The sequence below is a fragment of the Cynocephalus volans genome, chromosome 17 (genome assembly GCF_027409185.1).
Source record: "Cynocephalus volans isolate mCynVol1 chromosome 17, mCynVol1.pri, whole genome shotgun sequence".
Lineage (NCBI taxonomy): Eukaryota > Metazoa > Chordata > Mammalia > Dermoptera > Cynocephalidae > Cynocephalus > Cynocephalus volans.
This window is the reverse complement of record NC_084476.1, coordinates 22,693,826-22,710,576: the sequence shown is the minus strand read 5'-3', so window position 1 is coordinate 22,710,576 and position 16,751 is coordinate 22,693,826. Positions and strand designations below refer to the sequence as shown.

At 51.4% G+C, this 16,751-nt stretch overlaps 1 protein-coding gene across 1 annotated transcript in view; it reads left to right on the top strand.

Annotated features, from left to right (window-relative positions):
- COL27A1 (collagen type XXVII alpha 1 chain) overlaps positions 1-16,751 on the top strand; it is a 148,223-nt gene that overhangs the window by 74,097 nt on the left and 57,375 nt on the right. The window contains exons 18-27 of the mRNA XM_063081986.1: positions 415-468; positions 1,093-1,146; positions 4,114-4,167; positions 4,332-4,385; positions 6,445-6,489; positions 7,706-7,759; positions 9,458-9,502; positions 14,125-14,178; positions 16,108-16,161; positions 16,401-16,454. Coding sequence (XP_062938056.1) covers positions 415-468; positions 1,093-1,146; positions 4,114-4,167; positions 4,332-4,385; positions 6,445-6,489; positions 7,706-7,759; positions 9,458-9,502; positions 14,125-14,178; positions 16,108-16,161; positions 16,401-16,454 — 522 coding nt within the window. The remainder of the gene's footprint in view (positions 1-414; positions 469-1,092; positions 1,147-4,113; positions 4,168-4,331; positions 4,386-6,444; positions 6,490-7,705; positions 7,760-9,457; positions 9,503-14,124; positions 14,179-16,107; positions 16,162-16,400; positions 16,455-16,751) is intronic.

The following is a 16,751-nucleotide window of genomic DNA, read 5'->3' as shown; positions in this document are numbered from 1 at the left end:
CTCTCCCAGCCAGTCAATGAGGCCCAGATGTTGGCCAGCTCTCCCTCTTCCTCCTCCCTCACTCCTCGCTGGCCTGTCCTGACTCAGCTTCCCGGTGTCTCCCGGTTGTGAGCCACACAGGCCTGGCTGCTTCTCCTGCTGGACCCCAGCTCTGGAGTCCCCTAGGCATAAAGGCCACTGCCATGCCTGCTTGGGTGGGGACTGCAGTTTCACCTTAGCATTGCTGGAGCCCAGCCTACAGGGGTGTCAAGCATGTGTGATCCAAGCAGGAGCCTGCAGGGAAAACACAGGAGAAGCTCATCCTCCTCAAAGGTGGGCATTCTCCAGGCCTCAGGCCAGCAGGGAGGACCAAGCAGTGTTCAACTGGCCATTTCTGTTCCTCACTAACCCCAGCCTGCTCTGGGTCTTTTCCAGGGGAGTCAGGGGTTGCCAGGGTCCCCAGGTGCACGGGGGAAGCCAGGGCCTCCGGTAAGTACCTTCTCCTCTGACAGCCCCAAACCTCACAGTCTCCAACTGGTTATGGAATGTGGCTGGGAACACCTTCACATCCAGGACCTCACTTCCTCCTGCAGCAGCCCTGGGGGTGAGCAGAATAGGGCAGGAATGGCAATTTGCCCATTTTCCAGAGGAGGACACTGAGGCCCAGAGGGACAGTAACTCACCCAGCATCACAGACAGGCCTCATTCACTGACAGAGCTCTGACGGGAATCCAGGGCTCCAGATGCCTTGTAAACAATAGTGATGTTATTAATAACAGCGGCGGGGTCATTTAGTGAGTGTTCCTGTGCATCAGATCCTTTCTGTACTGTTTCTTGGAAAGCTGCCAACAATCCCAGGAGTTAGGGAATTATTATTGCTCCCATTTTATAGATGAGGAAACTGAGATTCTGAAAGGTGAAGTGAATTGCCCAGGGTCCCAGGTGAATAAGTGCAGGAGGTGGAGTTTGAACAATAGCTCCTGCTAGTTGTCCAGGCAGATTTCATTCACACACTCCTGACCATTCCACCCACCCACAGCCGGAGGATAATGCAGGGGCCTGGTGGAAGGTGGGGCCTTCACTTTCACCCCCACAATCTGTTCTCTTCCACAGGGCAAAGTTGGAGACAAAGGATCTCTTGGGTTTCCTGGGCCCCCTGGACCCGAGGTATGTTTTGCTCCATTTCTCTGTGTTTGGCTGCAGTTGGGACTGGGTGTTGTCCTTGGGAAGCTGAGGCCCAGAGACAGGGAGGGACTTGCTTGAAGTCACACAGCAAATGAGAGATGAGGATGAGAATAGAATTCCTAGATCAACAATCTTTCCTTTTCCACCTCTTCCCTTCCCGTCTTACCTAAGGGCTCTCAAAGGCAGTGGAGACAAAAAGCTGGCCTCAGAGTCCTTCTCCAGCTTTGTGGCCACCAGCGTTGTGGTTCCAGTAAAACTATCAGGAAAGCTCTCTGTGCTCTCCTGCCTGGAGCTCCCCATATTCTCCATTCTTCTCTTGCAGGGTCCCCCTCTGAGCCCTGGAACTTTCATAACCATCCACAGCCACCCCAGAAATGTTCAGGGCTCAGAGCCCCCAGGGATGGGGAGCAAAAAGAAAATGCTAAATTCTGGTCTTTGAATGAGAATGAGAAACAATGAAGGATGGATTTAGCAATTAATATAATAACTGTAGCCGAGAAAGGAGAAATTCTGAGAGTCTCTGACGCATGTGATAATTAGCATAGGCAGGCTAAGACTTAATTATCTGCTCGGCACTCACACACAACACACAATGGGGTGAAGCAAGCTGCCTGGTTCTCCGTTGACTCCCTCTCTCTTTAACACGGGGACCGTGTCTGGAGAACTGGGCAGCCGAGCAGGAACCAGAGCTGTTGTTCGTCTCAGGATCATGAACACCCAGGCCAACCCTGGCCAGAGCCCCCCACCTCCCCACCACTCCCTGGCCTCGGCCTTGCACTTGCCCATCCACGAGGTCTCTGCATCCAGGACCAAAGTCTGGCTCTGCGGGTTCTCCAAACCCTTCCAAAGATCACTCCTGGTATCGCTCGGATGGATGAGGGAATGTTTCCTGAAAGCTACAAGTTCTGACTTTCCTCTGTGTTGACTTTGGCGGTGACACAGTCCTATCTTTAGACAAATGGACTTGGCTTCTCCTCCATGGCCCTGATTCCCTCCTCAGTTCACTGGAAAAAGACTTTTCTGGGAGGCCAGGTTCCCAGCAGTCTGGCCAGTGAGGGTGGAAAGCATGCTCCCTCGCATTTATTAGGCACCTCATGGTGCCAGGAGGCTGTGTAGTGTCTTAGGGATGAGAACTCGCTGAATTGACACCACAACTGTGTGACCATGAGGTATTACTGCCACTATTTTACAGATGAGGAAACTGAGTCACAGAGCAGGGAAGTGGCTTCCTTGGGGTCACTCTGCTACTTAGTAGCAAATAAGATTTGCTTTGGCTTGCTCCAGCGTCCCTGGACAAATCAGGGGTCTGCTTCTCCCATCTCTGTGCTGTTTTGATTGGCCATCTCTAACCAAGAGACGGCTCTGCTCAGCTGAAGGCAGGAGCTGATGAGGGTGTCAGCATCCCCTGGTTCTCTGCCTCCTCTCCAGCGACCATAGGAGGGAGCTCTAGCTCTCAGGCCTGGGGTGAATGACCTCTTTCATTCATCAGTGGGCCAGATGTGTGTGAGCACCATCCTGACTGCCAGCTTTTCACTGGAGATGGGCAGAATTGTCTTCCCAGGACACAGGATCCCAAATCATTCTGGGTGCAGATTTTTATTGAGCACTTACTAGATGCCAGGTGCCAGACTGAGTGCTTTGCTTGCATTATTCCAACCTCAAAACAGCCCTGTAAGGTGGTTGTTAGGTTCTTCTATCCTACAGACAAAGAAGCTGAGGCCCAGAGAGGTTGAGGAACTTGCCTGGGGACACACAGTAAGTGGGTGGCAGGATGGGATTTTGAGCCTGTCATTTTGAAGAAAAAGACATGAGGTTTTGGTTTCAGTGGGTTAATTCTAAACTCAGGACCATGCTTGCCTTTACCAGTGGGAAGGGCGAGAGGATGTTTGAGCTGGAATTTGATGGGAGTTACTAAAAGGTAAAAAGAGGAAGTAAGAAAGAAGCCACTTTATGAAGGCAAGGTGAAAGGGGGCATTTTGGTCACAGGGACTCATAAAAAAAAAAGGCCGTGGTTTCTAGCTGGCAGGAAACTGAAGTGTAGTGGGGCTGCCCTGAAAGCTAATGGGGTTCTAGGCTGCATTAACAGAGGCATTACACCTAAAGCAAGGAAGGGGATGTTTCCATACTGGCTTGTGCTGATCAGACCACACCCAGAGGAGCATGGGTGTCCTGGTGATTAGTAATAATGGAAACTGACTGATTGAGGCAGCCAGGCTGAGGGCCCCTGGGCCCCTGCCCAGAAGCCATCGAAGGGACAGAGAAGGGCAAGCCTCTGGGAATGGGGTAACTGCCCTCACTGTGGGGAGAGGAAGTCCCTGTGCTTGTGGGGCCCTGAGGGGTAGCACAAAGATGTTGAGGGGGAAAGGAGGTGATTCCGCTCCATGCCAGGCAGAATCTTCTACTGTCCAGTCATCCCGTGGGGGAGCAGTGAGCCACTGTGGGTGGTGTGGGGCACAGTCCAACGCATCTGGCCAAGAGGTTAATCAAATCAGTGCTTACCAGCCCTTTGAAAGTCACAGCAAACCCAGAATATAATCATACTTGCAGGGTCACCGTCATCAAAGGATGGGATTTCTCAGGGTAGGGCATGGCTGGCTCTGGGCAGCAATGTCCCAGGACACCCATCACTCTGTCCTGGTGGCAGCAGAGGACTTGGAAAATTCTGGGTTAGACCACCTTGCGGGTGACCTTGTGTGTGATGACCTTAATGCTTTCCCGCACTGTCTCATTTATTCTCTCAGCAACTCTCTCAGGTGTCAGGGTTGGTACCATGATCCATCCCTCTTTTAGAATGGAGAATTTCGGGATCAAGGTGGTTAACTGGCCTGCTCGGGGGTCACATCCCAGCAGGAAGAGATAGGAACTGAAGTCAGCATCCCCCAAAACCCATGCTCTTAGCACTTCCCTTCACAGCCCCCACGGGTGACCCTGAACTCTGCTTCCCCTCAGGGATTCCCAGGAGACATTGGCCCCCCTGGGGACAACGGCCCAGAAGGCATGAAGGTGAGTCCCTGCTCAGGGTAGCTCCAGCTGGTGAAGCAGACATCTCTGTGGAAGCCACAATCCTTAAGGTTGGCTACCTGGCTTGGAAGTAGGGGGCATCATGCCAGCCTGTGATGGAGATGAAGGTGCTGCCTCTGAGATCCCGTTTTATTCCCTTCTCTCAGGGTAAGCCTGGAGCTCGAGGACTGCTGGGACCCCGTGGGCATCTGGGGCCCGAGGTGAGACTGCCTGGCCCTGTCCCCTGCCTGTCCCCCCACCCCAACTGCCCATTCTGGTCTGACTACAGCCCCCACCTGCTCTGTCCTGGGTACTGAAGGCCTTAGCTGGGGGCTGGGGCCTCCTCAGCTAGGACACAGCCCAGGGCTGCCACAGACTTGCTCCCCAGCCCATCTTTTACAGTCCTGCCCCTTTGGCCCTTCCAGGGACCTTCTCTGTCCCCACCTGGCAGGATGGATCCCTTCCTTGCTCTACTGCACCCCCTGGCCCTGGGGTTTCCTTTCCTGGGGCTGCTGCCACTGCTCTGCTCACAGTAGCACATGGTTTATTGGGGCGTTGATATGGGAAGGTAGGAATCGTCAGCCCCATTTTGCAGGTGAGGCCACTGAGACTCAGGGAAGTAAAAAGATTCCATCGCATCCTGTGGTTAGTAGCAGGAAGGACCATGATTTGAACCCAGGTCTGCTTGAGCCCAAAGCCCATAACACAGGTCCTGTGCTGTTGACTTCTGTGCTCCTGGGAGCTGCCTGGGGGCCTCCCCAGAGAATGACATGACTGCACCCTAGTAAGTGGCAAAGTGAAGATTTGCTTATTTACATGCACTTGGGGTCTCAAAGGGCCTGTTGGAACCCAAGCTGGGCACTGCATAGGTGGGCCCCTGATTTTGCCCTGTGCATGAGGCTCACTGTAGCCTCCCTCTCCACCACCCACCCACCTTTGTGCAGGCCCCAGGCCCCTGTGACACACAGCGCTGGGGTGAGAACATGGGAAGCCCAGACTCACATGACCACAGGCAGGCACCCAGCTGACATGGATCCCTTCACAGGGCTGGTTCTGGGTCTGGCGGGGACCCAGCGCTGGCTCTGGGAGCCGCCACATGGGACTGCTTTCCTGGAATCTGGAGGAGAGAAGCTGGGGGGGTGGCTCTGGAGGGAGCCCCTTGGTCAGGCCTGGAATGCCAGGAGGACCTGTGAGAAGGTCTGGAGAGTTCTGTGAGCCGCAAGGGGGAAGGAAGGGGAGAGGAGGGAGACGGCACAGCCATGTGCTTCTGCCTACACTCACGTTACCACTCAGGAAAACCCTTAGTGTGCCTGCCGCTCGCTCATGTCTTCATTCATTCATTCACTTGCTCCTTCATTAATTCACCAAACATCCACTTAGACCCTGCACCATCCTGAGTGCTGTTTAAAGGGGATGGCTTCAAGAAGGAAAAAGTCATCACTGCTGTCCTCCAGGAACTCAACTAAAGCCAGTCATCATACTTTAGGATGATCTTCTCCACTCTGGGGAAACTGAGGCACAGAGAGGCTGGGATCTGCCAGTGAGTAAACGGCAGAGCTCAGAATAAAGCCTTTCTCTTGGAACTGTCATCTGAGGCTCCATTCCTCACAGCACCCAATGGGGTTTAACTCTCCTCCCCAAGACTGCCATGAACCCAGGGGACCCCATTCACTGCAAGTCACTCTGTGACCTAGACTCCAGGCCATGACTAGTGGAGCACCCACTCTGGGCGGGGCCAGGCAGGTGGGCCAGGTGCAACATTTCTCTTTGTCCAGATGTGCTCTCCTCTGTCACCTCTTTTCCTCCTTACAGGACAAGTTCTCCAAGTGTATTAGTCCATTTCTGTTGCTTATAACAAAATACACAGAACTAGGTGATTTATAATGAAAAGGAAATTTATTGCTTACAGTTTCAGAGGCTGGGAAGTCCAAAGTCCAGGGAACACAGCTGGTGAAGGTCTTGGTGGTGGCAATAGTGACCCAGGGGTCTCAGATGGCAGAAAATGGTGGAGCACAGAGAGAGAAAAGCTCTTCATATGCTCTCCTTTTAAAGCCCTCAGAACCACACCCCTGACCACTATTATTAATCCATTCACTGTGACATGGTCCTACAATCTAATCACTTCTTCAAGACCCCACCTTTCAATGACCATAATAGGACTTCTCATCCTCAATAGTTGCAGTGGGGATTCAGTTTTGGGGGGACATTTAACCCAAGGCACCAAGAGTCACACTGAATTAACTTTCTCCTTTTTTCCTCTCTCATGTCTCCCGACTCTAGGGAGATGAGGGACCCATGGGGCCACCAGGGTCCCCTGGCTTGGAGGTGAGTGTCACTGGCCTGGAGGAGATGGGGTTTGTTGGAGCTGAGCCAGCTGTGCACAGGCCGGGCAACATCTGGCCAGTGCTCCTGAGAGAAGTCATCAGGGAGGAGCAGCCAGAGAGAGGGCTAGGACAGACCCCAAAGGACAGAGACAAGAGGCAGGAAATTGACGGGCTGTCATCACATTGGGTGCTTTGTGTCCATTTTCTCATTTGGCTTTCCCGTGAGCGAGGCACCACTTTTCTTAGTTTCATTAGAGAGGAAGCAGGTGAGGCTCCGGAGTGAGGGGCTTAGCCCAGCATCTCACAGCCTGCAAGTGGGGTGCCCTGCCTGGAATGTAAGCCCCAAGTTCCCTCCTCTGCTCCAAGCACCCTTCCAGAAGTCACTGTCCCACTTGCATAACCCAGTGGGCTCATGAATTTTTTGGTCTCAGGACCTCTTTACACTCTTAAAAATGATTGAGGACCCAAAGAGCTTTTGTTTGTGTGGTTTGCATCTATTGATATTGGTAATCAAAACTGAGAAACTTCAAATGTATTTATTAAGTCACTGAAAATTAATAATAAACCTATTTGATGTTAACAAAAATAATGATTTATTAAAAATCACTATATATTTCTAAAGCAAAATAATATAGTAGAAAAATTGGCATTGTGTTACCATTTTTGCTAATCTCTTCAATGCCTGCCTTAATAGAAGTCAGCTGGATTCTCACATCTGCTTCTTCATTCAATCTGTTGTGATATCACATGTCATGTAGCCTCTGGAAAACTTCACTTACACTTATGAGAATGACAGTGACAAAGACAAATGATATGTTAGTGCTGTTATGAAAATAGTTTTGACCTCACGATCCTCCAAAAGGGTCTCAGGGACCCCTAAGGTCCTCGGGCCACACTTTGAGTACCGCTAGCATAAGCTCTCCATTTTCCTGGGCCTCTGATATTCTGCCAGGTCCCTGCCTTTCCCTCGATCCTTGAAAGCAGGCATCATCATCCCTATTTACAAATGAGGAGCAGGAAAGCTTTTCTGAGGTCACACAGCTGGAGACCCTCCTTGTATCCGAAGACAGCTGGCTGCCTGGTGGCCGCAGGGCTCTGTTTCTAACCTCCTGGGCACTGTGGTCCTCCCCAGCCCATGGGGACCCTGGGTCAGTTCCTCAGAACCCCAATACTGCCCCTGCCCAGCTTTATCTCACTCATCTGTCTCTCTGTTGCAGGGTCAGCCTGGCAGGAAGGGGTTTCCTGGGAGGTCCGGCCGGGATGGCTTGAAGGTGAGGAGACCTAGGGATGCCTGGGACCAAGAGGAGAGAGGGGGGTCCAACATACGAGGGCCCCAGGACAAGCCCTGAATCTCATGACCAATTGTGACAAGGGAGAAAAAATTGGTCCCCGTTTATCACAAAGTATTAGTAACAGAGGGGAAAAAAATGGGCATAATCTATTTGTCCAACAGTGGGGGATTGTTCAAGTAATGGGATCTAGTGCAGCCACCCAAGGTTTTGTTGTGGAATATTTTACAGGATGGAAATACACCTGTGCATGGGGTGGGGGGAGGGATGGTAGGAAGCAAGTTATAAGATGGAATGTCAGTGCTTGAGCTTGTTGCAGGGGCTGGGTTGCACCCTGTCCCTATATGCACAGAGCAGAGGTTGGGAAGTTGACAGGGCCTATCCCTGGGTGGTGGGATAATAGGAGATTTTCACTTTCTTCTCTAGGCTCCTATATTTCCCCCACTGTATACAATAAATATGAGTTGCCTTTGACTTTTTTGTTTTTTTAATTATCAAAAAAGAACTGGCCCAGGGTAGGGAAGAAAAAATCAACACAGGGGCAGCCTCACTTAGTGTTTTTCCAATGACTCCTTTTGAAGGGTTGGATTTTCCCAGCCATTCCAGGCAAGAGGTTGTTGGGCCAAGTTTACAGATGAGCAAACCCACATGAGGTTAGGGCAGAACTGGGGGAGCCCAGGTCATCCATGTGTCCCTCTCTTCAGGGGAACTAAGTGGTACATTTGTCTGTCCTGGCCCCTCTGATTTCTGTGCTCATGGGGTCCAGGGGAGGAGCTGGAGGGGAGGATGAGGCTCCAGCCGGGACTGCAGTGAGCCGCATCTGGTTTTGAGCCAAACTCTGGCTAGTCTGAGCCCATGTCCTGCCCTCTGAGGTCTCGGCCTTTCTCCCTCAGATACCAGTTAGGTTTCTGTGGTGGGAGTGGTGACACAGTCTGCCTGGATTTATCCCATGGGTCTGCTTGCCTCTCTCTAGCTCATGCTATGGGGAGCCCAGGGCAGCTGTGGCCACCTAAGCAGCGGGAGCCTCTCCAGCATGGGACAAAACTGGCAGACAAGGCTCTGATAGGCTAGCAAGTGTGAGAGCTGGAAATAACATTGAAGATGAATGAGTCTTATTTCCTTTATTTATAGCTGGGGAGGCTGAGCTCAGAGCTGAGGCAAGATGCACCATGGTCACCTGTGACTGGTGGCAGAGCTCTGGGAGACTGAGGTCTACAACCCCACTTCACTGCTCTTCCTAGGGTAGGGGCTGTTGCAGCCTGTTGCAGTGGGAATGGGCATTTCAATCAGTCAGACCAAGGTTCCAACTCTAGCCCTTCCTCTGGCCTTCTGTGTGACTTTGGGCAGGTCATTTCACCTCTCTGGGCCTTAGTTTCCACCTCCACAAAATGCAATGGTTGCTGAATGACCCAAATGAAATACACACTTCAGTGTGTTGAGTGATTTGCCAAGATACACTCAGAGGGAAGGGTGACTAGAGTTATGTCTGGGGCCAGGGGTTCTGTCCAGGTGCCCCTTTGTCCCTGCCATTTGTTTGGGGTCTCTAAGAACAGACTCTGGAGCTGAGGTTCCTGGTTCATCCCCACCGATGGCAACTAAGGCCAGTAGCCCTGGGAGTTCCCCAGAGGCCTAGACTTCCATCTCCCATCCCAATCGATCCTCCTGTTTGTTTCTTTTCAGGGAGAACCAGGGAATCCTGGACGGCCGGGGCCCGTGGGCGAGCAGGTAAGTTAGCGGCAGTCTCCAAACATAGTGGCTCCATTAATTGAGCACTTGCTCTGTGCCAAGCCCTTTGCTAAGCACCCTCCATGCACCACCTCCTTTCATTCTCAGAACAGCTTGGACGTAGTTTCAATCCTCTCCCCCTTTCATCGATGTGAACAGTGACTCTTAGGTGAAGTCTGAATGAGAAAGCCGTGAGTCTTAGTCACAAAGGCCATTCCCCACGGCCTGACTCTACACAGGTGTTTTTGGTCCATTCTCCCGAGGAGGTTATGCGACTTCTCTCCCAGAACGTTAAAGCTGGAAGAGCCCTTAACCATCCTTGCCCATGCTCCCCTCGGTTTATAGATCTGGAAGCCAAAAGCTAGAGAAGTCCAGGCATCCCTAAATGATAAAGAAAATGCGATTCAAACCAGTGGCTCTGGACTGTTGGGAAGCTAGGCCAAGGTCTGAGGAAGAGAGGAGGTTGCAACTAGTCATTGAGAAGGAGGTTTGAGGATTGTGACCTTCAATTATCAAAGTGCGGAGAAGCAGCTCTGAGTGCTGGGTGGATGGACAGCTTTAGTCCCTCTTCCCCAGCCCCAGCATCTCCTGAAAGCGTAACCTCTGGGCTTGGAGGGGGAAAGGTGGCCGTCTCCTCTACTCCTTTAAATAAGGACCCCACCCCGGGAACCCTGGAAGGAGCTTCCTCAAATAGGAAGGAGGAATGAGGCTGGGGACCCGGAAGAGTTTGGCTACCCCAGAAACACCGTCAGTGGCGTGAGAGTCGCACACACGATGGGCTTCCTCCCCAGGCCTGCAACATCTGTTGGGGGGAAGAAAGGAATTAGAGCAGGAGGAGGCCTGGATTTTTGAAATCTTTCCAGCGTCATTCCAGTGCATTCTGTGGGAAGCCCAGGAGTTTGGAAAGTCTGCTGCGGCCTGGATATATTTCCTGATTGGAAAAAAAAAAGGCAATATGATCAGCAAATTCAATTTCATAGTTATGCTAATGTTAGGGCCCTCGGGAAATAGATACTCAGAGTCCTAGAATGTCAGAACACAAAAGGTCCTTGGAAATCACTTTATCCAGGGGTCCTAACCATTTTTCGTGCCTTGGATTCCTTTGCCTGGCTGGTGAGGCCCGCGGACCCCCTTCTCAGAAGAGTTTTTTAATGCATAAAATATAAAGCAAATTATTACAAAGGAAACCAATTATACTGCCGTATGAATATGAAAATATGTTAAAATGTGATATACATATATATGCTTCTTTATTAACGCATTAAATCATGAGCTCTGGCAGCAGGTCTAACAACGACCTCAATTTTGAGATGGTGACAAGCCTCAATGATGTATTTTGAGATTTCTGCACCAATGACTAACGTGACATGTAACTACCTGGTGGTAATACTACTGTGGCTTGTTGCGTACACTTGTATTTGAAGGACACGTTAAATTTCAATTAGAGTTCATGAAAATAAAAGTTGTGATTTTCTTCATTCAAGTTCATGGGCCCTCGGAAATCCCTCCATAGAGCCTTACAGAGACCTCAGGTTAAGAACTCCTGGATCCTTGTCCACGTTGGCAATCTGGGATTCATAGAGGAGAAACATGCTTGACCAAGATGATCAAGTAGGGTAGTGGCAGAGCTGGGGCCAGATGAGATGAGAACCCTGCCTGGGGCAGCCCAGGCTTGCTTGGTCAGCAGAGCTGGAACCCTGTGGCTACTGTAAGGCATGCTGGGCAACCACATGGCTGTTCCCTCAGTCCTCTCCTTGTGTGGTCGTGCTGAAAGGGCAGACGTTTCCTGTTCATGGCAGAATCAGATGATCCCCAGGAAAGAGTTCTGACGCTTATGCCACAGGACCTCCTTATAATCATAGTAATGGCTACATTTATTATTGGTCACATGTTAGGTACCAGGCTCTGTGCCAAACGTTCTATGCCCTATCACCTGCGATTCTCCCTGGCAGCCCTATAGAGGTAGTTACTACTATTCCCATTTTGCAAATGAGGAGACTGAGGCTCTGAGAAGTTAAGTAACTTGTCCAAGATCTCACAGGCAGTAACATACTGTTCAGAGCCAAGATTGACACTTAGGTTTGCTGGATTCCAAGACCTGCCCTGGAGAGACTAGAGAACTCTTTGAACTCCTGAGCATTTATCTAACAGTTACAGAGAAGGCTGCTTGCCAGGCCCTGTCCTAGGTGCTGGGCACAGGCATGGGCCTTACCTTCAAGAAGCTCTGTCCAGGAGAAGCTGTGTATGTCAGCATGTCAGCACCTAACCTAAGTTGTCTAGACCAACTGAGGACCCAGCCTTCTTACTCTCAGTTGCATCCCCAGTGCCTAGCAGAATGTCATATGAGAGAAGGGAGGAGAGTGGGAGAAAAGCTCCCATAGCAGACAATGGCACTTTATCTATAGGCAACTTGAGGACCAGTCCAGCCTCGTCCCCAAAACTGGGGACTCAGGTCCTGCCTGGGCTGTGCCCTCTGTAGGTAACAATGCTGCTTCCCTTCCTGTACACTCTCGCCAGTCCGAGAGGATCCAGCCGTGCCTGCGGCTTTCAGAGCTGCTTCTCCACCCGACCTGCCAGGTGCAAGCCATGGGCCTCTGTGGCTGGCTTCCCTGCACCAGCCTCAGTGCCATCCACAAGACAGTCCTGCCAAGATGTTCCGGGACAGTGCCCCAAGGGGGTCCCGGGAATGGGGGTGGGAAATGGGGCACTTGCTGTATGGCCCTTATTCATTAGGATCCTGTTTGGCTTCTTGTTTGAGGTTTATGACCCGCTTGCCTTCCAGGACCCAACAACTCATAAATTTAAAGTAGCTATGAAATTTGTTTCTTTGGGCCAGTCAGGCAGAAGCCTTTCAACAGAGCAGTTTTTATTCCCTTCATTCGGCATCCTCTAAATGTGTGACTGCACCCTTGTGGGGAGCTCAGGCCTCTGTCTTAACCCTGTGCCCTTTAAAAATAAGTTAGGATGGGCTGGGAGAAAACTAACATTTATTGAGTACCCACATGTGCTGTGCAGTGTCTCAAATGCTCAGAACGACCCCAGGAGGAAGGGAGGGACCTTTATCATCTCCCATTCTGCAGATGAGGCTCAGAGAGACTGTGATTTGCCCAGAGTCCATGCACATGGAGATTGAATGACAAAGACATAGATAAAGTGCCAGGGACAGAGCTTGGCACAAAGTAAGAGATCAATACTGCAAAGCTGTTGGTATTAATATTGCTATCACCTTGAAAGTGCTCTGAGTTTTTCAAAGTGAGTTGTTACAAAAGTCAGATATTGGGTTATTTTCTGTGACATATTTTCCGTGACTTCATACCTTGTACCTTGTCCCTGTCACTTCACACTTCACCCCTGAAGGGTCTCTGGGCCCAGGACTCCTATGTGTGGCAATGGTGCCGGGATGTCAGGGAGACCTGGGCCCTGCTCACAGCCACATGCTTTGGAGGCCCTGAGGTGGAGGGGATGGTGTGTGGGCTTTGGAGTCACACAGACTGGAGCCAATATCTCAGCAAGACACAAACGGTTCTGGCTGGAGCTGCCACTTTAAAACTGTCTTTGGATGAGGAAGTGTGGGTCTCAGAGTTCACCCTTGGGAATTGGGCAGGAGCCCCTCACTCTGACAGGTGGGCCAGCCTTACTACCTGAGTATATGACCTCTGGTCTATTACCCACCCAAGGTCTCCTTTCACTCTGGCCAGAGTTTGGGAACAGGTAGCAGATCTTACAGGACAAAGCGACTCATCCCTCAGACTTTGCTAATTCTCCCAGAAACTCTTGGCTGCCAACCTGGGTTCCTCCAAAGCCTCTTTCACTCCTGAACCACGGAAGACCCCCCTCTGCTTGCATTTTCCTTAGAGGGTGGGGACTGCACAGGAAGTTGGTCTACCTTCCTGGGCGATTTCCCCGGGATGTCCAACCCGGCTATGCGTTTGCATGTTTGCCTGCTCAGGGAGAGAGCCGGGCCAGCAGCCACCTAGAGGAAGCCCCTGGAACACAGGGGTGAGTTATCACCCAGAGGAGTTAAAAAGAGCAGTGGGAGCCCCTGTGTGTGTGTGTATGTGCATGTGCATGCACGCGCATGTGCACGGGCCCTTTCAGAAAGAGGAGAGGAAGCTTTCAGAAGACAGTAATGAGGAGGTTCCACTTCCCAGATTTCAATCAGATCTCTTGGCCGAGGCGGCTATGGTATTTCTATCCTGGCCAGCGGGTTCGTTTCTCTCTTTGAACAGCCCCAGAGCCCCAAAGGATGGGGACAGATGGCTTCTTCCCAGCACAGCTTAAGGGCCACCCTCCCCCACCCCAGCTCTCCAAATGTGGCTGCCTCCCAGCCCGCTTCTGGCGCGGGAAGAATGTGCGGAGCTCCCAGGGATGTTGGCAGCAGCCCCACCACTTGGCTCCAAAATCAGAACCATCTGGTGAAGTGAGGGAAGTCAGGACGGTGCCCAGAGAGAGGCAACGCTCTCCTTGGTGGCAGCCCCATGCTGGTGGGGTTACCAGGCGCGGGGCAGGAGGCACCTGGGGGACTGAGCTCCAGAGGAAGGAAAGCACAGGTGCGTCGCCCTGAAACTCAGCACTTCTCGAATTCACGTGGTTTCCTCTGCTTTGATAAATGTGTCTCCTAGGGACTTCTGGGCTTCATTGGTCTGGTCGGGGAGCCAGGAATCGTGGGAGAAAAGGTAGGTTGTGTTGGGGGAAAAGGATAAACAAATAGAGCTTGTGATTCGGAATTTTTAAAAGATGAAGAGGCCAGCTGACCCAGGTCTGAAATCCCCCTCCAGAAGCCATTGTCCCCTTTCCCGGAATCTCCTGAGGCTCCTGCCCTCCTGTCATCACCCTCAAGCACAGTTACACTTTTGTGTGACAACCAGCTGATGCCTGTGACCTGGGCCCCTCATCGTTGTCCACTGGCACTGCACACAAGGGGGGAAACAACAGAAGGGGGCAAGAGTCATCTTTTAGAAAGATGAAAGATGAACATTCCCTAGGTTGCCTGTTAAGCCCCCTAGCAGCTCTGTTTTACAGATAACTGAAGCCCCAGTAGAGCAAGTGACTTGCTCAAGGTCACCCAGATAGTAAGTGGCAGAGCAGGAATTTGAAGCAGGTTCATTACCGCACTGTTTCCACTAAGCCATTCTGCCTCATGTTAGGTCCCAGTTTAGAAACATCCAGCAGCTTCCCGTTTCCCACCATAGGCTCTATAGGGCACCTGCCTGAATTTGCTTGAGCTTATCTAATCCCTAGAGCAGAACCTCCAGGAGAGCCAATATTATTCCCATTGGATAGATGGAGAAACTGAGGTCTAGAGAGAGGAAGCATCCTCCCTTATCTGGCCCCATCTGACTTCCCAGGTTCATCTTGTGCCTCACCCTTTGTCACTCTCTGTGTCCCAGACCCTCTTGGCCTCTGGCCTTCCTGCTCCTCCATCTCTTCTTTTTCTTATTTTCTTCCTCCTCCTCTTCCTCTCTTTTAAATTTAACTTTTTATTTTGAAATAATTACAGATTCACAAGAAGTTGCAATAAATAGTACAGAATGTTCCATGCACCCTTCACCCTGTTTCCTCCAGTGGTGACATCTTATGTAACTATAGTACAGTATCAAAGTCAACTCTGCTGTCCTTTGTTGCTCAAATGCCCATGTCCCTCCTCACCTACAGACCATGACCCCTACCATTCCCTTGGCCAGGTACACTCTTCCTGCTCCCTCCCGTGTTTGCCCTTTTTGCCTAGATAATTCTTTATCATCCCTCAGCTCTTGGTACAAGAAGACTTCCTGAGGGAAGCCTTCCCTGACCATTGTGCCCCCAGGTGGGTCACACACCCCTACTGTAACACCTTAGCAATGTGCTGACCCCCCAACTTGCTGCAGTTTGTGTTTCTCCTGGTGATTCATGTCCATCTGCCCTGCAACACTCGAGTGTCTTGCTCCACAGGAGCAGGTCTGTCTGTTTCTGCTCTCCATTGTATGTATACTCAGGGTCTGGTATACAGTGTTGGGCACATAGTAGGTGCTCATAAATATTTGCTGGCTGGGTGGATACAGGAAACAGGGCCTCACAGAAACAGAGCCAGGATTAGAACCTAGAGACCCTGCCTTCCGATCATAGCTCTGTCTGCTGCACCTGCCATCTCTGCCTGGTCAGTCTAGATTGGTGGAGAGGGAAGGAGTTATGTCTCTGATTCTCCAGTGTCTCATCTAGGTTTGGGCAGGGGGTGAAGACAGTGAAAGAAATGCCTTCTGTTGCCGTTTCCGCCTCAGCAAGTCCAGCCAGGGCATGCCAGGCCTAATGAGGACCACATGATGTGGGCCAGGATCAAATGGGACAGTGCAATTAGTATATCCTTAATCACGACCATCCTTGGAAGGAAACTCACATGCTACAGTGGATGCTGAGGCCTCCCAGGAGACTTGCAGAGATCTTAGATTTCGCTGAGTGAAATCCCAGATCTCCACCTGGGTGATGCGGCCATGAGTTGGGTAGGGACTATCTATGGACCTTGGGCAAATCCCTGCCCTCTTTGGGTCTCTAGCAGACCCCCTGCACCTGACCACAGAGAGCCTTCCATTGCTACCACTGTGACTTCCCTGCATTGCTGTCTCCAACAGGGTGATCGTGGCATGATGGGACCCCCAGGTGTGCCTGGACCCAAGGGGTCGATGGTAAGGAGTAAGTCTGCATCCTCTTGCCCTCTCCTGTCACAGCCTCAGGTGACAGTTTTGCTGTCCTCTGCCTGCCTCAGCATACCCAAAACATTCAAGATGACCAGCTCCTTCTCCCTCTGGGAGGCCTGGCTGCTGCCTGTGGCCCTGGACTGGGGCTGAGCTGGCCAAGGTGGGACTGAAGGAGGAAGAGGCATCCTTCCCAGCTGACTCCTGCTTTGTCTTCTCTCTCTTGGTAGGGTCATCCTGGAATGCCAGGTGGTATTGGGACCCCCGGAGAGCCTGGACCCCCGGTGAGCAAAGCCCTCATGTTCCCTGAGCTCAAACCCACTATCAAGTAAGGGTAAGGAGTCCAGGCCTCAGAATCAGACAGACCTGGGATCGAATCCTAGCTCTGCCACTTCTTGGCTATATTCCTGGGACAGATCACTTAACTTCTCTGAGCCTAAATTTTGCTCATCTGAAAAATAGATAATATAATCATGGTCATGACAGTGTGATCATGTGGGTTAAATGAAACTGCGGGGCTGATGTTCATTACATAGTGATGTTCATTACTTGCAAGCATCTTGGTCATAGCAGCATGACTG